The sequence below is a fragment of the Amyelois transitella genome, chromosome 21, assembly GCF_032362555.1.
Source record: "Amyelois transitella isolate CPQ chromosome 21, ilAmyTran1.1, whole genome shotgun sequence".
Classification (NCBI taxonomy): Eukaryota; Metazoa; Arthropoda; class Insecta; order Lepidoptera; family Pyralidae; genus Amyelois; species Amyelois transitella.
In genome coordinates this window covers 8659078-8680158 of record NC_083524.1, presented here as the reverse complement: position 1 = coordinate 8680158, position 21081 = coordinate 8659078, and the positions used below count along the sequence as shown (strand labels likewise).

General features: G+C 37.3%; 1 protein-coding gene across 2 annotated transcripts; it reads left to right on the top strand.

Moving 5' to 3' along the window:
* Window positions 1-954: 954 nt before the first annotated feature.
* On the top strand, window positions 955-20853 carry LOC106138874 (uncharacterized). 2 transcript variants are annotated; one of them, XM_013340166.2, is made up of 18 exons: window positions 955-1193; window positions 1284-1498; window positions 2369-2494; window positions 2738-2890; window positions 3599-3763; window positions 6623-6742; window positions 6952-7744; window positions 10464-10611; window positions 11257-11401; window positions 12097-12258; window positions 13155-13293; window positions 13519-15084; window positions 15384-15708; window positions 15909-16135; window positions 16684-16913; window positions 17241-17417; window positions 17981-18155; window positions 18453-20853. In XM_013340166.2, the coding sequence occupies exons 2-18, from the start codon at window positions 1346-1348 to the stop codon at window positions 18803-18805; spliced, it is 5157 nt and encodes a 1718-aa protein (XP_013195620.2). In that variant the 5' UTR covers window positions 955-1193; window positions 1284-1345; the 3' UTR covers window positions 18806-20853. The 2 variants fall into 2 exon arrangements, with proteins under 2 accessions (XP_013195620.2, XP_013195619.2); XM_013340165.2 differs by having other exon boundaries at window positions 2738-2914.
* The last annotated feature ends 228 nt before the right edge of the window (window positions 20854-21081 follow it).

Genomic DNA, 21081 nt, shown 5'->3' with positions numbered 1-21081 from the left:
TCAGGAAAAACTTAGACTCTTAAAAAAAAGTAGGAAAATGTACTAGTAGTAGTATCACTGCGGAACAATTATATTTGACATAATAGCCTCTTAAATGCTTGTACATTTTTGACTTGGTTTTCACACAGTGTGTAAATATTTTATCTTTATTTGACGAAATATTCGTATTGAAATAACTAGTTCCATATTCATTCATGTTTTTTAATGTAGACAATGGGCATTCGTCTACGATTTAGATTTAAGAGATCTATATTTGTAAATTTACGTCCGGTGAAAAAGCTGCAGTGTAGTTTGTTCCGCCGCTTCTTCTACACATGCACATCGGAAGCGGTAATAGTTATAATTAGATTTAAGTGATGTGACGTCAATAAGTGATACCTTGTATCCAATTTGAAAATAAATCTATTCTTTTCTTCAATTTGTAAAGTACAGTAGACGACGGCTAATAGCATTATCTAACAGTCTACTATACAAAATTCTGTAGTCCAGTTTATAGTCATTACTGTTTGACACATGTTTGTATCGCCTTTCTCTCAAAACCTTTTGTAACAATAATAATCTGTAGTTAACCATGTTGGCTTTACATTATATCTTTAAGAATAAGAACTGTAATAACTTCTAATGTTACGTACAATGCAAGGTCGTATACACTTAATGTAGAACTGCTATCAAGCGCTTTTAAGTTTCCAGCTTTCTTTCTATATACGGCCTTAAGCTGTTTGTTTGACCCAAATAGGAGACACAAAAATTATATTTATGACCCCACGAACTTAAAAATAATATTGACAGATACAACTTTTCAATTTCATTAATTAATATCAGTTCGAAAGATATCGCGATTTAAACACACACGTAAATCGAACATAAATACAAAAAATGTGTTTTTCACGTCTCACGTATCACGTCAATAGCCCTTTCATTTTGCTCGTCCTTTTGATCAGTTGGTAACACTGTAGGTAGATAGCGCCGGTGCGGCCGTCCGCCATTTTGTTTCCATTCTCTAAAGCCAAAGATTACGTCAAGCAAGCAAGACACTCATGGATTGATTTCATTTTTCATTCGCGTTTAGTAATTTGAGTAAATTACCTTCTTGCTGTCGTGTTAGTTAAAATATGGACAAATTAGTTGTGCGTGATGTGATAGCTTTTTTAATGTGCGATAATCAACTGCAGCGCTGTGTTATCTTCGATAACGTAAGTCTACGTGATGACATGTAAAATATCGCCATATTGAGTAACCACGTAGGTAATCTGATAGTTTAGCATAGAATTATTTAATTCCAGTAATGTGCAGTTGAAGATAGTGCTTGGTATGGTGAGAGCAGGGACTGCGGTCGCCAGCCAACATGTCAAAAGAAATAGCGGAGGAGTACGCGTCGAGTTTGGCGGACCTGACCGTCAACAGCAAGCCCCTGATCAACATGCTTACAATTCTCGCTGAAGAGAACATCGAGCATGCTGGGGTTATCGTTGAGACCGTGGAGAAGCATTTGGAGAAGGTGAATTTAAATTTTTCAATAACACGGTGGCTCGAAGTGTCGTCTAAATGCCACGATGTCACGTGAGCTGTATCAAGAATAGGGAAAGTGTGTGCTTTGAATGACGCACGGTTTGTCGTGCCAAACATGTTTATATGTCGATTGTAAGTCGACTCACTTTGTGACCCCAATACAGGTATCTCCTTAAACTAATTCAATGTAATAGCTGACTTTAAACTATCGTCACTGAATTCTTCAAATATGTTGATAAAAAGCTACTTCAAATTCAATTGTAGCACAATGATATTGTAATTTTACAGTCTTTATTTTGTTGATAATAAGCATAGCATATCTTCATTCTGTATTTACTACAAAAATCTGAAGTTTCCTTGAAAAGAAACATTCTGAAATGATGACAAAATCCTGTTTTCATTAGATTACGGGATTTTACTATTATCACATGGTATTTATTTAGCAGTTATCAAACTCCAAATACATTATGTATTAATAACTATCTTTGAAACAAATAACTATAATTAACAACTAGAGATTCATATTATGATAAATTTCATGATGGAATACATTATGAAACCGGAGATGCCTGTTCAGAACTATAGATACAAATTCATATCAATAATGTACCTATTATGGTATTGAAAAATCACTAACACTATCCATTTCAGTTGTGTAAGTAAATGTTGAAATAAAGTGATTCAAAACTGAGTTCTTATATTTATTTTCCGCATGAAATTAAAGGTTTCTAACTAAAATTATTGTATTATTCTTTCCCGTACCATTCTTCACCATTTAAATGGGACAAGAAAGGTTTATGATGAAGTCTCGGACTGTCATCGGGGTTTTGGGTCTAGAAAGTATGTTTCCTCTACACAGGTACAGCCAGAGATCAAGCTGCCCGTTCTGTATTTAGTTGATTCCATTATCAAGAACGTCGGCCGAGCGTACACACAGAAATTCTCTCAAAGCATTGTCAACATGTTTACACGGACATTTAAACAGGTATGTGTAATTTAATTTTACTATTGGTTTTGGGGATAGCATGCATCTTTGAAAAAAGCTTGTGGTATTTCTATTACATACACTTACTGTACTTTCTTCTTTTGTTCAATAATCATTATTTTGATAGTTTTTGTGACTTAGTTACTCTGTTTTAATTAATGTATGACTATCCCAAAGGGGTTTTAATGAATTTAATGTAATGCTCTTTAAGATTGTAATTTTAATCAAAACTGTCTTTGCCAGGTGGACGAAAAAGTGAGGTCACAGATGTTCAAACTCCGCGAAACATGGAACGATGTGTTCCCCGCCACAAAGTTGTACCAGTTGGATGTGAAAGTGAACTTGATCGACCCAGCATGGCCGATCCAGGCGCAGCCGCAGCAGCTAAACATCCATGTAAATCCAAATTTTCTGAAAAAGGTGTTTTTTTAGTTGATTCTGTTATGTTGGTTTAGCTTTAATATTTGAAGTATTTGACTTGTATAAAAAGGAAATCTGATTACAAGATCATCTTTCTGGAGTAGTACCACAAGGTTAGCTATTTCCTGTAATAAAGTGAATAGAGAGTATGTATAATCGGAAGAGTCATGTTAAATCCACATGTTTTTTACGTCTTGTGCTACAAATGCGTTATTATTTGTTTCTTACTTTTTTACGCAAAAACGGTCAAGAGTACCCGAAACCGCTGAGCTTGAAGAGAGTTATGAATGTGGATGAAGCGAAAGCAGTATGCAGAGATCGTGGCAAGGGAAAAGATGAAGTCTCTGCCTACCCCATAAGAGATAGACTTAATATGTGTGTGGTTCAAGTCATCGCCCTCTTTGGTGTTCAATCGAATATATAAATCCATACGAATATAATAAAAATAAGATTTCTATTCAACAAATAAACCAAAAAAACTGATTTTTGGCGAAATTTTGCACAGATACAATACATCTCTAAAAGTAAAATAGACTTTATTTTCTTGTAAAGTTACAACAGGAGCGAAGCGCCGCGTAAATGCTTGTCTTATAATTTTTGTCAGAAGAATATACTAAGATGCCTACGAAATACAACACTTAATACCAATGGAATAAGGTTACTCATCACAAGTTTTCTCAACAGCCCGTCGCTACAACCAGCGCCGCTCCGACAGAAGATGAGGAGAAGATGCGCACGATAGTCGCGAAGAAGGAACAGGAGCTGCTCATGCTCCAGCGGAAGAAGATAGAGATGGAACTGGAGCAGGCTAGGAGGCAGCTGGAGATCACGGAGAAGACCACTAAAGTGGTGAGTGATGGTTTTCTCTTTAGAATAATAACCCGGGTTTGCACGGGTAGCGTTTATAGATACGAACCTTTGGCTTAATGATCAGATATGTAGAACAGGTTGCTAGCCAATCGCCTAAATGAAGAATCTCAAGTTTATAAGCCTTTTCCTTATTCGCCTAAAGAAGAATCCAAAGTTTATTATTCTTTCCGTAGTCGCCTTTTAAGATTACATACAAATAGTATGTATGTATAATAGTTATATATTCGAAGATTTGAATAGGTAAGGAATTTTATGTTTAGTGACGCAATACGGATTAATACTGATTAGATTTAAAGGAAGTTTTAATCAAATACTTTATTTGTTAATTATTTAGTACTCTTAGTTTTCTAGGTTTATTTAATTGATAATTTCGTTGACATTAGTCTTGCCATGTGGTCCCCGACACCAATACAAAAAAGAATAGGACCATCTCTTTTCCATGGATGTCGTAAAAGGAGACTAAGCGATAGGTTTACAAACTTGGGATTGTTTTTTAGGCGATGAGTTAGCAACTGGTCATTATTTTAATCTCAATTCTATCATTAAGCCAAATAGCTGAACGTGGCCATTCAGTTTTTTCAAGACTGGCTTTTTACCCTGCAAGGGATATAGACGTGACCATATGTATGTGTGTTGTTGTTAATTTTATTTGTGTTTGATTTCGCAAGATCATATCGTAAAAAGTAAAGCTGTATTTCAGTACTAGGTTGGTAATAGGCACCTTTGGGAGAAATTTAATTGATTAAAGAATAAATAATAAACGTGAATGGGCAATACGAGAAACTGTTGCTATTGTACAAGAATCAAAACCGGAAAATAGAATAGAAAGATTTATAATTTAAAAAAAAAAAACAAACACACGTTTCTACAAAAAGAAATGAAATCCCACCAAAAATAACTCGGTAAAAAACTAGCCAAGTCTCGATGGAGCTGCTTGTTTATCTCTAAAAAGTAATGAAATCTTGACAAAGTATTGCCAAGTCAAGGTTCCTTATTGCGATTTATTTATTATTATAGTTAATGTTATGTGACTTGGCCGTTGACTGGTACTCACTAACGTATAAAGAATGTTTAACGGCCAATTTTTATTAATATTACATTAACTATAATATTATAGACTTTGTCTAGATCATTACTTTTAAGAGATAAACAAGTTTACCTTGTATAATTAGGTAATTGACTCGATTAGGACTAATTACAAAATGGTGTCATAAAGAGAGCTAAAAATATCATTAAATAATTCGAAGTGAAAATATGTCAAGAGTATCAGCAACCGACGAGTTTATATGTTAGCAAAGGAACCAAATTATTATTATTAGATGTGTATTTGAAGTAAAATAAGTAAATACTTGATTTGCGAAAAAACATTTATTCATTTGTAGGTGGCGTCTATCGCGTCTAATCGCGAGGGCGAAGCTGCGTGTCAAAGCTAGTACATTATATAGGACCACTCCATCTCTTTCCCATGGATGTCGTAAAAGGCGACTAAGGAATAGGCTTACCAACTTGGGATTTTTTTTTAGGCGTTGGGCTAGCAACCTGTCACTATTTGAATCTCAATTCTATCTTAAAGCCAAATAGCTGAACGTGGTCTATCAGTCTTTTCAAGACTGTTGGCTCTGTCTACCCCACAAAGGATATAGACGTGATTATATCTATGTATTTATGTATAAAATTTCAACTTAATTTGGTTACATAATAAGTAAGTGCAGTTTTGATGCGGATAACAATGCCATAATAGTTTTATTACTAATACTTTGCGAAAATTTTCTGTACTGTGAACTATATCGTATTGTTTAGAAAAAAAAACTGCGCGGAGCTGATAGTGTTATATGGCGGGTTGCCAGCTTCCCCAAATAAATAATTACGTTTTTATTAATTACGTTGGTTGTATGGAATATACATAACAATTGAATAACGTATTTTTTATGCAATTTTTTGGCCGATTTTATTAAACGGTTTGAAATGTGAATAATATAAAAGAAATAATATTTCAAACAATAACAAACGTGATGATGATACGGAAGCCTTAGTGCACGAGTCAGATTGGCCGGTTTTTGATTTTCCTCAAGTGACTCGGCGACGGATTATTGTTAAAGAGCAATTCGCGATAACAGGATGTAATTTATTAAGGTTTACCTTCTATTGTAAAAATTTTTGCAAGCTTTCCCACTAATATTATAAATGCGAAAATATGGTATGTCTGTATGGATGTTTGTTACTCTTTCACGCAAAATCTACTGAACAGATTACGATGAAATTTGGTATGTGGGTAGCTAAAGACCCAGAATAACACATAGGCTACGTTTTATCCCAGAGTTTCCGCGGGATTGATAGGGTTTCCATGTGGACGAAGTTGCGGGCGGCCTCTAGTAGATAATAAGTTTAAGGATGGCCCTTTAATCAATTTCGTTGTCGATGCGGTTAACATGTCTCAGTAAGACTTTTCTAGTTAACTTTGTGTATGAACGCTCTTGTCCAACATAATTTTTCCGTACGTAACGGTTCTGTAGTCAAATCTGTGTAAAATGTTTTATATATGGAATATAAAAGAAATCTTGGCCTTGGTTAAGGTGAGTGAGACGGGGTTTATTTATTTTTACCGACTACGGTAGGTAGTGTTATGAAGATAATTGAATACACTTGGGATTCCTCTTTTAGCCGATGGGATTGCAACCTGTCAATATTTGAATCTCAATTATGAGTCTTTACTTATCGTATCAGTCTTTTCAAAATTGTTGGCTCTGTCTACCCCGCAAGGGATATAGACGGGACTGTATGTATGCAGTGCCGTACTATTTATTTAAATCAGTAACACATACTTTTAATTGCCTACAGGGCGCAGAAGCCCCGCCGGTGGCGCCGTCTATCCCTCGCGCCCTCGTCAACCCGGTGGTGGCGCCCGTGATGCCCGGCGCGGAGGCCGCTCCTGTGCCCGTCAAGCAGAGACTGGGGCCGGTAAGTAGTCATACTGTCAATGGACAATACGATAAAAAAAATATATTCAAATATAGGAAACTAAATTAACTACTTTGTTTTTTTAATGTTTATTTTAAAGTTTATTCTTAAACAATATTTGTTTTTCCCCAAGTAACATTGCTCTGCTGAATGCTAAATTTGCAGTGACGAATGCATAAACAAAAATTATGCACAACTTTTGTTTTCAGCCGGTCAACAAACAATCTCGCATCGCACCCGTCAGCGGAGCCCTGGCGGCCGCGCGCCGCGACCCGCGCCTGCAGCGCAGCCGCGACCCGCGCGCGCCGCCCGCGCCCCCCGCCGCCCCGCCGCCGCTACCACAACCGCAACCCATCGCGCCCAACGTCTTCGACATCAAACCGCTTGAACGCGTCCACAAACGCAAGAACGTCATAACTATCGACGTCCAACCAGAAATGCAACCCGTCATCCCGATCCGGCCGCGAGACCCGAGACGCAGGGATCCGCGCCTCGAGAAACGCGACAGGACCAAACCGCGCAAGGACGAGCGCAAGCGCGAGGAAACTAGACGCGTCGAAATAGAGAACAAGGAGGTGACGAGACCCGACCCCGGCCCCGAATTCATTATCAAAATACCCGATGTTAAAAAAATTAGCAAACTCCCGCCGATACCCAAAATTAGTAAAACCGACGACTCCAACAAAGAATCGCCTAAAAAAAGAAAAGATGAGCGCGAAAAGAAAGACGTGCGTGTTGAGAAAAAACCTCGGCGGGAGGGCAGCAGTAGTGGGAAGGATTCGTCTAACAGTTCCTCGCCCGAGAAGCGTCCTAAGAATAAGGATAAGAAGAGAAAAGAGAAAGTGAGACAAGAAGACGAGAAACCCGGTGAGGGTGAAGTGGTCGCGTTCAAAGAACTGAAGAACTACCACAAGGAACACTACATGAGGAGGAACAAGGAGAAGTCTGAGAGCCCAGAGAAAGTCACGGATACGGAGGACGTACCCAAAACTGAGTCATCAAGTAAGATATCATTGTATGTTAACAGAATGAGAGGTTAAACCTGTGAAGGCTAGTCGGTAACTGTGATATTAGAATAGGAACTATAAAGTGTGCAAATAAAATATTTTTTTACTCCTTGAGTATTCATATTGTTGTGTGTTTCACGTCGGACTTTACCCTTTATTATGTTTAAGGTCTTTTTAAAGTGATCTCTATCGCACATATCACTTCTATGAGAGAACGGTTTCACTCTGCACTCTTTGTGATTAACACCGGTGATTTTGCTTGCAACTTCTCTGAAAGTGGGAGAGAAAAAAATGCTTTACATTATTTATAAGGACTTGATTTGTGGAAGACTATTCCTGATTTCAAGATGACGGTATGTCCAGCCACATAGGTCCCATTCCTGTGTCACTGGATTTGTCTATGGCAAGTATGAAGATTCTTCGGTTTTGACACTAGATGGCGTTCATATTTTTGGGATTTCTATCATTTTCGTAGTAGATATATTAGTTTTAAAATTGTCGTTTCTTAAATGGTTTCATACGTGTTTTTGGTTTTTGCTAAACTAGTGACAAAATTAAACCCAAAAACAGAACACTGGACAATATGAAATAATAAATAATTTTATATTTGAGTTAACATATTTTTTAAGCACGTACTTATTTAACTTTTCGGTCTACATTATAATCATAGAAAATCCTTTTACTTTAAATGAGACGAAAACTATACCCAAAAAAAAATTAAGAGGAAAAGTGAAATAAAATTAGTAACCATTTCGCATTTTTGTTTTATTCAATTTAAATTCTTTAACATGCTGTCTCATTTTACGTGCTGTCTCATTTCCTATGTTAACTGGCTTTTCAAGATTAACAATTATATTTTTTTGAAAAATGGACATGGAAATCGGTAAGTAAGATTATTCTATTAGCGCATATCAGGCTAACAAAGAGATTATTCTTTCAGTGAAAAATGAACTTTATGATTATTGCCACTAAGTAATAAGTCGGATGTAATTTCACGGCGCTTGAGAAATTTATTATCGCGATTTTATTTTTGAATATTCATGAAGGTTCATTTTTGTATTTTCCATAAAAATTCTGCTTGTCAATTTTCATTTTTCAATAATTTTAACTCTTGACCTCTTAGTTATAAGAATCAGTTTTTATCGGTAGAGCTACTAAGATACTCTTCATAGTGGTCTCGTCTATTCTATACTATATTAATTTCCTGCTTTTATAAAATAATTATTTTTACGAGTGTCGCCGCGAGACCTTAATTACTTACCACTGGTTGCTAATGTGAAATGTTCAGCTTTCCAAAGGCCGTGGAAGAAATATGTTTTTAAGATATTTAACGGTAAAGTTACGGCGATGATATTTAAAATACATATATTTGCTACTTTAAATGCCGTCATTATGTATAAATCTTTGGAAACTGGTTTATTTATAAAACCAAACCGGGCATATAGTTACGTTATACCCGAGATAAAACTTTGATAACAAATAAATAATAAAATATCTGCCACAACTATCAAATGAGTAATAGTAATATTATGCCGTATGTGGACTACGGGCCTCGAAGTCAGTTTTAAAAGCAGCCAGGAATCCTTTACGATATTAATGATGGGATAAAATAAACATTCGACAAGTGCTATAATATTTTTTTTATTAAATAAATAGCAAGTTAAGAAATAATTACTACCTTATGCCTGCGGCTTTTAGCGATGTCTTCTAGTTTTAAAATTCTTGCCAATTTCTTCATTTTTGTGATAATTCAATAAGCGAGAGTTCAACAGTTGTATTTATGTTTGCGTCCACTTCAAATGCCGTCTGTTGGCCGTTGAGTGTTGCCCATTAACAATTTTTTTGTATTGCCCTCTATTGTAGCTATGCTCTATAGTAGGTAAGGATCTCCTTTAAGTAAGGTCATAGAAGTTAGATTGGCATCGTTCCACGGCAGTAACCTGACCTTCGAACTCCTGAATCGTAGCCATAGACGGGTCCTGGTTACTACCTTAAAGGAGACTTTGTAACGAACCCAGGGTCCTCCCTATTATGGATGCTATCAAGGCAACCGCCAGGAGGGTGATGATTTGAAGCAGTCAGCGAGGAAAGGCGCTCGTAACATCCCATTGTTATGGACGGTCATAGGCTTCGGTCACCACTTACCTTCGGTGGAGCGTATGCTTATCAGCTCACTCGTAAGATGAATAAGAGAAAGCAGATTACAGTTATTGGTATCTTTTAAAAATTTAATCTGATTTTCATAAGTTTATGTGTAAGAGCTGTTGCAAGTAAAACACTTTGTTAAAAGAAAATACAATGTTAAATCTAATATAATAATTACTTAGTAATGAGTTAGACATACCTGAATACAAAGTTTTATAACATCATGTCACACATATGGTTGGCACTTTTTTTTGTCATCCTTATTTCTTGTTAAAAAATTCTAGAAAGTCTGTTAAATTAACCTATACAATTCATCAGAAAATGATAATTATATTAACATAAAATTTATAAACAAGTAATCATTTTGGAAAATTATGTGGTGCTAATTCTCTGAAACATAGGTAAATTTTCAATTGAAAAAAAAAATTTGAGTGGGACCAATAGTTTTACCTTGGGGCACACCGGACATGTAAGTAGCAGTCTCTTGACTTGCTTGGGTGATACTGAAAGATGAGTTAATGTTTCGTACAATTGATGTCGATAACATAAAAATTGAATAATATTTTCAGATGTGACAGAAGTGGCTGAGAAGAAAGACGTTGATCTTAGGATCTTACCTTCAGTGCAGGTGAAACCTGCGACTGTTAGTCATAAGAGGCCGTCAACTGAACTGCTAGAAGGGAAAGCGAAGAAGAATAAACACGACAAATTTGATATGTAAGTATTAGTTGATACACAATATGTTTGTATATTTGAAAACAGGCGACTTATTTACAAAAACTTAGTCTATTAAAATTGATAAGAATACATTGTTCTAAAGCGAAATAATTGTAATAAGTAGAGTTAGTCATATTTTTTCGGTGACCGTGAAATTTGTCAAATCTCTTCAAAGTATGTTAGGTGTAAGAAATAATTAATGCTGTGAATAAATTTACTAACACGATTGTTAAGAAATTATAAATGTTTTCGTTAGAGCGAATACACTAAAATCAAAGTTTAAAGTGGATTTGAGTGTCCGTTAGTTACCTATGTAAGTTCAATATTTACACACACATCACTAATTAACACGATCATGTCACGAGTTTATTCCTTACAGAGAAGACTTATAGAAGAATAGGACCACTCCATCTCTTTCCCATGGATGTCGTAAAAGGCTTACAAACTTGGGATTCTTTTTTAGGCGATGGGTTAGCAACCTGTCACTATTTGAATCTCAATTTTATCATTAAGCCAAATAGCTGAACGTGGCCGTTCAGTCCATTCAAGACTGTTGGCTCTGTCATCCCCGCAAGGGATATAGACGTGACCATTTGTATGTATGTATGTAAGACTTAGGGTATTTATAAAATCGATGTATTACAGCCTCTTCGGAAATGAAGACGTGGATCTCCGCCAACTGCCCCAAGTGGAGGAAGTCACCGCCCCGCCTCCGCCCACCATCAAAGACTCCCCAAAAACTGAGGAGAAGATGGATGAGGATGAACCGGACGCGTCATCTGCTGGAATGGTGAATATTTATTAACAAAACTACGTCCGCTGGTTTTGCGTCTTGTGGCTCCCAGCACATTTATATAGTGCAGCATTTACTAGGATCCAATATGAGTTAGGTTCCCCTGAATACGTTGCTGAGACTGCAGTCGCTTCTTGTAAAAATCTTACACAATCCAGCATCATGGTCAAAAAGCGTAAACCGGGCTCCTCTCCAGAGAGGTGAGGATGAAACCGGGACTAAAGCCAGGAGGAAGAAGATTGTATTAAAAACTCGGTCCGCACCTTCTTGTTAAAAGATAAATCCAGTGTATTTGGAGCAAAACCGCTTAATTAACGAACATACATAAAATTTAAATTTTGTATGCTCGGTAGATTCCGCTGAAAGTTTTCTATCAGAGGTTTATATATATTGTTTGATTGAGGATTGATTAAAAGTATCTTAAAACAAACGATTATGACGATCTTCGTTATGTTAAAGCACAGTTAAACATATAAGCAATATAAAACTCAATTTAGAATAAAACTGAGTTCCACTTTTGGTAACTGAAGCATTAGTAGTTTGCATTAAAAGGCTGATGAGGTAACTTATGTCCCTCTATTAGCGTTTATTTTCATCGGCTACTTTTGTACGTTCTTACCAATGTTACCAAAAGTGAGACTATCTCTTCTTATAAGAATCCAGAATAATAAAACAATATCTGGTATTCTTAGTCACGTCGCGGGACCAAGGTTACCAAAGAGGAGGACGTTGACCTCAGACAATTACCTCAAGTAGAAGAACCCACAACTTCCAAAGCTGTGGAGTCTCCCAAACAACCACAATCTGAGAATGAAACGGAGGATGTGGAAACAACAGAGATGGCGCCTAATAAGGTAGACTTGCGTTACCTTGTTCAGTAATGGTGTATATAATGATAAAAAATTTGTTGCTTAGTCAGTTTTCTTTTGTTTTTGTTAATAATTTTACTATTGCGTCGTTTGCTTTTGTGATAAGTTTTCTAGCTTCACAGTTCAATCAAAAATTCATAGCAAGAATCAAATCGACATTATATCTCTATCCTAAAGAATACTCATTCGTTGTTTTAACTCAAAAATGAACACTTTTCAAAATCATCTTACGTATTGATTCTCATGTATATTTAACACTCTTCATCGTATCCTCATTCCATTCACTCTTCATTTTGGCTTTTTTGAAAATAGGCTGCCATCTTCATCTCTACGGCTTTATTTCATTTCTCTTGTATTTCTCTCATTCTCATCTTTGCGTGAAACAAATTCTCAGCCTCTCCTTAACTTGGGACTTAGAAATACTATTTATAAATACTTCAGTCGCTCGGTTACCACGGATCATTGTAACATGATTCGAAACGTCCGAGATAAAATAATGGTACGTTTCCTGCGCGTTTAATACCTGCAGTATATATAAATAGTATAATTCAACACGAATGTATAAAATCTTAAAAATGCTTATAAAAATTCTTAAGCTTATTTATTGTCTCAACTAAGCGTATACTTGATTGCATTTTATCACCTATATATTAGGCTTCAACACTAATAAAAATAATATTTTTTTTTTAATTATTTATCTATTAAACAAGATATTCATATGAACTTAGAACATTGTAACGCACAACTGATTTCGCAGTTCTTCTAAGATCAGTTTCATATAATATCATTGGTTACTTATTCTCTTTTTAATACCTATATTAGTCCAGTATCATAATCATACAAACAGTTTTTTTTACAAGTAACAATTAAATTTCTAATAGGATTGGCACGAGGTCAAAGAGAAGTGTGATGACGTGAAGAAGGCCCCCTCTAAGTTGGACCTGGTGCGAGCCAAACTTGCAGAGGCGACGAAAGTCAAGGACGGATTGGGAAGACCGCTTTTGTTCAGCAAATCTCCAAGTAAGTGCCTCCCTTAATAAAAAATATATGTTTGTGTGTGATATATTGTTTTATTTATTTATTTAAACTTTATGGTAGCAACAATGTTGGTACAATGGGCAAACTTAACGTTAAATGCATTATCTGATAGTCTCTCAATTCTGCAATAAATTTTATAACATTTATAAATAATTCTGTTTTTGTTCTTTAATGTATCTTCGATTTTTATACTTCTTTACATTGTAGGCGTTGAAAAGGAAAGACGCCGCACCCTTAGCTCCGAAGACATGGACCTCAGAATGGACAATCCCGAGGACTTCGACGCTGAAGACAACAAGAAGACGATATCCATAATAATGAACCAAGCCAAGGAGCAGTACACCGATGGCCATCTAGACAAGAACCAATACAACGCCCTGATGTACCAAGTCTTGCAGCTCAATGAAAAATTGAAACTAAAAGAGGCGAAGCAAAGAGAATCTCTAGAACAGTCCAAAAGAAAACTAAAAGCGACCATAGACAATAATAAAACTGCCAGCCCTGAGTCTTCTCCAAACGAAAGGAATAATTTCGGTGATATTGACGAGAGAATCACACCGGTAATATACTTAGACACCCCTCCAGATAGCCAACAAGAGTATTTGAAAGACTCCGATATGAGAATGTCTCGCCCCATGGACTACGATGGCAATAGACAAGGGATGGTCCCCATGCCACCAAGGATGCCTCCGTTCAGGCCTTTCAATGCTGAGAGACATCCGGTTTGGAGAGGAAACAGGCAGAGAATGGAAGAGTTTGCACCAAGAAGGTTCAGAGGACCCAACCCAGCATACTTCAGGGGAAACCGAGCTAGACCACCTTTTGAACCACCAAGGCCTTTACTCCCACCTCTGCCTACACCGCAGATGGGGATGTGTCAATCTGAATCGCCCTTGGTGCCCTACGAACGGAGCGCCACACCTCCGCCTCTAGGCGCCCCTGGGATCGTTATACCGCCAACTGATTACAGAATCTTAGAGTACATTGACCAAGATCCGGTCAAAACTATACAGATCGATGGAATACCGAGAGAGATCAGGTTTTACGGGGAAACCGCTGTTATAATGATGGATTGGGACGATCCAAGGGAGCTGAAATTCTTGCCCGGGAGCCGTAGAGTCACGTTCGATAACAAGGACTCGGTAGTTCTATCTTTCAACGAAGGTTACAAGCAAGTGGAGATTGACGATCAAGTGTTCGATATGAGATTCGGTGCGCCAACAAGGGAGTTGTACATAAACGGGAGATGGTTCGAATGTTTCTTCGGCGGGCAGCCTCTGGGAGTAATCATAGACGGGAAACCCAGATTGGTGCATTTAGAGGGGCCGTTGCCTCAAGTGGATATTGGCAAGACCAAGCGACAGGACTTGGTGGCGGGCAAAATCAACCTCATAGTGAACGCCACACACATGTGCCCCGTGTATTTGGACGCCAAAGTGCAGAAGTTCCAGGTGAACAATCAGTTTTTCACGATCCGCTTCGTGGATTCGCTACGGACTGTTCTAATTAATGAGCAACCGTTCAAAGTTGAGTTTGGAGATTTGCCGAAGCCGGTCACTCTTGGCAATGAGAAGTATTTTATCAGATTCTCGGCTCTGCCGAAGTTCATCAAGCCAGGTCATGTCCGGATCGCCAACATGGAGGGCTCGTCGTTGTCGCTGCCGCTTCTGGAGATGCCCGTGCTCGGCTTTGAGAAGATCCACGACCAGAACTCTATGGCTGTGGACCAGGACGCCTCGAAACTTCGGAAAACGCCAAGTCCCGAAGGACAAGGTAATTTTCGTCTTGTTTAATTTCGTATTGAGGTCATAGTTAAATTGAAATCTTATATATTTACTTATCCGAAAGAAATTTAAGCAAAATCATGTTATAAAATTTTCTATAAAAGTAATATAACTGGAGTTTAGGTATTATAATTGCCAATAGAAATCTAACATGTCTATTTTATCATGACATCTGTAAGTGGCCAACTCTGTTTGTCAAGTGACGACAGCTAGTATCAAGTCTCACATGAATTATATTAAATCCTCTTCAAAATGATCCTTTTCCTAAGGTATGTTAACTGCCAACAGGTCTCGACATGCTAGCCAGCGTGATGCCGTCCAGCATCGCTCCAGCCTCGGCCTCCGAGTACAGCTCAGCGGAGCCCTTCTTCGCTAAACCGGACAAGATCCCGGGACTGGAGACCGGGGACGAGAAACCGGATCCGATGAACTCGTTGCTCTCTAACATGAATGTCAACGATCTGTTTGCCAAGCTAGTGGCCACTGGGTTGGTGCAAGTGAACCAGAACAAGGAGGAAGCCAAAGTGGAGATCAATCCGGAGAAGCCAAAGCCGAAGGAGGACAGGAGTGTTGTGCATAAAGTGGACCTGTTGAGGCCGGAGACGCTTAAAGTGTAAGTATTCATTTTATTCATTGATAGATAGATAAACTCTTTATTGCACCATAAGAAAAAGAAAAACAAAAAAAAAAACAGGTAATGAGGTACAAAGGCGGACTTATCGCTAAAGCAATGTCTTCCAGTCAACCTTAAGGCAGGAGAAAATTAATTATTAATTATTACATTTATTCTAATTACTTTTCTCTATCCCACAGTAAACAACCAGCATTGGTAGCCAAACTGTACGGCGGAATGCAATGCAGCGGCTGCGGCGCCAGATTCCCGCCAGAACATACCGTCAGATACAGCCAGCATCTGGACTGGCACTTCAGGCAGAACAGAAGGGAGAGGGATTCCGCTAGAAGGGCACATTCCAGACATTGGCACTATGACCTTTCTGACTGGGTGCAGTATGAGGAAGTCGAAGATTTGGAAGAGAGGGGTAAGTCGAGTAATATTAGTTTAGGAATTTTCTTCTTATGTGCCACTTGTAATGTTTAGGTAAAACGACGCAGTTGTTGAGAGATCATTTAAAATCCATAGAGTAACTACAACCTTTATTTGGACTTGTTTGACAATTATTAAGAGGGCGTGGGTGTAGCTATGCTATCTCGAGATCTAGCAAGTAGCTGCCAGAAGATAGCGAGCGTCTTAACTTGATGAGCGTAAAAGTAGTCCAAAGGCGAAGGCTTGGGGCGCGCGCACTATTGTGGATAGTTTTATGTTTTTCCCTTTTATTCGACTCCACCCAGTGAACTAAATTAAAAATCATTTTATATGCCGCAATGGTGAATCATCATAGACTTGTATTAGGCAATTAATCTATAACTGTTTGTATTACAATTTTTGTGTTTTCAAGTAGGTATGATAGTAGTTAATAATATTAAATAAAACTACTTCCGAAAATATTGAAATACCAAAATTAACATCGCTTTCCTGTTATTATTTTAATAACAAAAGTAATAGACCCATTATCCGTTGTCCAAACAGAAAAGAGTTGGTTCGAAACGAATTCGTCTGCGCCCGCGCCGGAGCTGCAGCCGGAGAGCACAGAGCAGGCGCCGAGCGTGGCCGCCGGCGCTCTCGCCGACGCCGCCTGCGCTCTGTGCGGGGACAAGTTCGACCAATTCTACAACGAGGACAAGGAGGAGTGGCATCTCAGGAACTCCGTGAGGCACAACGAGCTGAACTACCATCCGATGTGCTACGAGGACTATAAGGTATGTGACTCTTGTCAAAAGACTAAAGAGAGCGCCCGTGTTTAACTAAAAAGCCCGTTATCTCCTGTTCCCGCGGAAATTAACAAAAATCCTCTTTTAGTTTAAGCGTACCTTCCTACCGAATTTCATCTTTACTGGCTCATTAGTTTTTGAAATTTCATTATCATTGTTTTTCGATTACACAATAATTATGACTAAAATAACTGCTACTTAAAAAAAACTTTGAACAAAAAAAGAGTTCCTAATATTATAAATATTACCGGTTCTAATAAAAACTGAAGTTTATAAATAGTTAACAACATGTGACATTTTCAACTTTCGTCACAGGCATCCCAAGCGAAAGAGGAACCAGAGACTGAGGTCATCGAAGAAATGCCCATAGACAAGATAGACCCGGAAGATGCCATAGAGATAAGAGACACGGATGATATCAACTCCCAGTCGGATAATGAGTCTGTGGTCGAGGTCGTTGAACCCCCTGAAGTTATCCCGGAGGCTGTAGAGGTCAGTATCCATACAGTCATAAATAAATAAATATATACGCAGATTACACAGATTGAGTAATCCTCGAAGTAAGTTCGATACTTGTGTTACGAGATACTTACTCAACGGTACTATATTTTATAATAAATACTTATATATATTGTATGTATGTATAAATAGTAGGAAGGAAGTATGCAGAGATCGTGGCAAGTGGAAAGAGGTAGTCTCTGCCTACCCCTCCGGGAAAGAGGCGTGATTTAATGTATGTAATATGTATGTATGTATAAGTAAATATCTATATGTATGTATGTATACTTGCAGTATACATTGAGATTCAAAAAGTTTCAAAAGGTTGCTAGCCTATCGCCATCAAGGGGAATCCCATGTTTATTAACCTATCCCTTAGTCGCCTTTACGACATCCATTGGAAAGATATACGAGTGGTTCTATTCTATAGCGTCAGTAACCACACGGAATAATTTCAATTTAATTTCTTTAAAATTTATTTAATAATGGTCAAGTATATCAATATCAAGGACAAATGATGAAGGTAATGCTTACATCTTTATAATTGCATTACACAGATCGACGAAGGCGACGAGGACGACGTGATCTACAAGGCGGAGCCGGTGGAGCAGGTTGTCGTAGAAGACGACGCGGACACGGACGACGAGACCGCGCTCTCCAGGGCCGAGAGAGACAGGCAGGCCGCGGAAATGTTCATGAACATCAAGATTAAACAGGAGCCTATCGATCCTGGTGAGTTTATACCTGTTGTCTTTGTTATATTCCACCTCCTGGCTTTAGTCCCGGTTGAATCCTCACCCCTCTGGGGAGGAACCCGGAGTATACATTACTACATTGTGTAAAGCAAAGTCGCTTACCGCGTCTGTATGCATGTATGTATGCTTAAATCTCTTAAAACTTTGATAGAGCTTTTTTTTAATAGAGTGATTCAAGAGAGAAAGGTTTATAGGCATAAATTCTACCCGTGCGAAGCTGAGGCGGGTTGCTATTTCTTCAAATCTTGATATTAACCTAAATCTCTATTTACAGACGACGAGCCAATAATCACAGCGGAGGAGGAAGTCCCCATCACCATCGCAGACACCACGCGTACCACAGTCACGTCATCTATCGACGGAAACGTACAACTCGAGGCTACTCCAATGCCCTCCGTTCCTCCGGGAGGAGGCATACGGATAAACATTTCAAAAGCACCCACATTTGCCAATAATGTCCCCGAGCCAATGTTAGAAGACGTCAGTGCAGACGATGAGCCGCTGCCGCCGGGTGAGGAACCGCAGCTGGAGTATAAATTGAAGCCGAGTTTGGAGGGAATACGCTTCAGTAGGCAGCCGCCGACTCAAAGAGGCGTCGAGATGTCCGGACTGTGTTCCATCATGTGAGGAGTTCTCAGTTCAGCTGTTGGCTTTCAACAATTTACGTATTTCTAAGAGTTAAGGCCTAAGGTCTTATGAAAAGACTGAAATATAATTATATAGGAATTGAACGTGTTTGACACACGTTTTGGAGTTCCCTGAACTTCGACTAGTAATGAAGACAGTTGTTTTTAACAATGTGTAACGAAAACCGTCCGATCTGCGGACACTATGTTGGGTTTAGAAGCTTGTTTATGTACTAAACACAGTAGTAGATTAAGAATTTGAAAAAAAAAACTGTCGTAACAAATTGAATTAAAAATGAACAAACACAAAACAACCAAAAATTTCACAAAACAATTAACTTTTTTTTGTATGCAGTACCGCCGAGTAAAGACGGCAATAGTGTACAAATGAGACGTGCCAATTCGGCAACTGACAAAAGAAGTTTTGACTTTGACACTTTCTTTTTTCAAATCTTGGGGAAGTTAACGTAAGTTTTATAAAAGTTAATAACTCTATCAAAATTTAATTGCATTTTTTTTTCAAACTTTGCCACTGCCCTTTTGGGATCGGACGTGGAGTTGTTACATTTTGTATTGGCAGAGATTTTCTTTTGAAATTATCTCGCTTATTCTTCAGCTCTAGAAAAACTTGTGCAATGTCTTCAAAGTTAATTCTATTTTTTCAATGTAACATTGAATTGTATGCGTACAGCACATTATTGTATACTAGTTGTATATAATGTAGGTTAAGGCACTGTTTGTGAGTTAGGGATATGAAAGTGGTTTTTAATGCGTTGAAAATTCTTAAATTTGCAATGTTGTGAATGAACCACTTTAAAGTTTGAAATGAAGAAATGGAAAGTTTTTAAGAACTGTTGCTATATTTTTATATACATAGATAGGGAAAACTTAAAATATATATTGAAAAAAGTGATTTGGTTGTATGGTTTAAAAGTACTTTAATTTTAATACAAACTAATGCACGTATATCCTGCCTCGGACATGTATGTATATTCGTTAATAATGCTTATCAATGCACTTACGGTGAGGAAAAACATCGTGAGGAAACCTGCACGGTTGCCTCACGATGATTGTCCTTACCGTAAGTTTGAGCGTTGCAAAGGTCAAACGGGAGTAGCTTCGTGAATAAAACCTGACTCACACAATCCAGAGTCATGGTCAAGGGCGTACCCCAAGCTCCTCTCATGAGATGTAATCTGTACTAGCGAAAGGAGGCAGAATGTACGTATATTCACAATTATTGCTTATATTTTAATATTTTGTGTAAGGTATGTGATTTGTAAATTTTTGGAATTAAATCACTATTTATCAAATTAATAAAATTTATGAGAAAAAAAGGTACTGTTTGAAAAGAGTAATGAGTATGTAGCTAATACGTAGGTATTACTTTATTTTTTATTTCTAATTTGGCCGTTTCTTCTGTCACATTTTATTTTGTATATCTCGTGATAAATAAGATTGGGTTTTTTGCTTTTCGGAATGTTTAAATCTATTTCGATTTATTTTTTGTTCAGTATATATATTGGAAAGGTAATTATAATAAAAAAAGAGTAATTTTGTAAAGAAGAATGTTATGTTATGTATCATCACGAAAAAACTAAAATTATGTCAAAAAGGATTCATCATTTAAGTTCTTTAACATCGACATTTAACTGAACTAATTAAATAGTAATTTCGTAGCAGCGGCTACTTAAATTAAATGGTAGTTAACTTTTTTTTATATGAAATGTGATATTAATATTAAGTTCTTTGAAACAATGAGTTAGGCTCTATTGACGGTGTATAATAAAAGTGTAATTAGGTATTTGTATATCAGATGTAAATAATTGTGTTTTCTGTACTATATTAGAATCTCTTGTTTTAGCATTATGTTCAACTTAAGACTTATTCTATCACAACTCTTACTTGTCTTCATTAAAAAATGGCTTCCGAACGGTAGTCATTTTGTTTTTGATTTGAATAAAAGTAACTTCACGGTGTATGTTATATTTTCTTTCTTAGAATTAATTAATAATTAGTTAATATGTAAATAAATGTTTACACTGATGATTCAATTTCTTTTAATCATGACACCCTACCTATACTTAAGCTATGGCTTGGGCCATAATTATTTTCATACATTAAGAAAAGAAAATCAGAAAAAAATTCAGGGAAATAGATAGAGTGGTCCTATTCTTAAGTGCCGGAAACCACACGACACGTTGAATGGAATGTTGGTAGTGAAAATTAGTACTTTCATTTTGTTAACAAGAAAACCAAGAAGTTTTTGTAAGCTTA

Coding starts and splice junctions, on each gene's coding strand:
- LOC106138874 (XM_013340165.2), top strand. CDS start 1,346: ATGTCAAAAGAAATAGCGGAGGAGTACGCGTCGAGTTTGGCGGACCTG. Junction 16,136..16,683: donor CGAAGATTTGGAAGAGAGGG/GTAAGTCGAGTA, acceptor TTGTCCAAACAG/AAAAGAGTTGGTTCGAAACG. Junction 18,156..18,452: donor ACAGGAGCCTATCGATCCTG/GTGAGTTTATAC, acceptor CTCTATTTACAG/ACGACGAGCCAATAATCACA.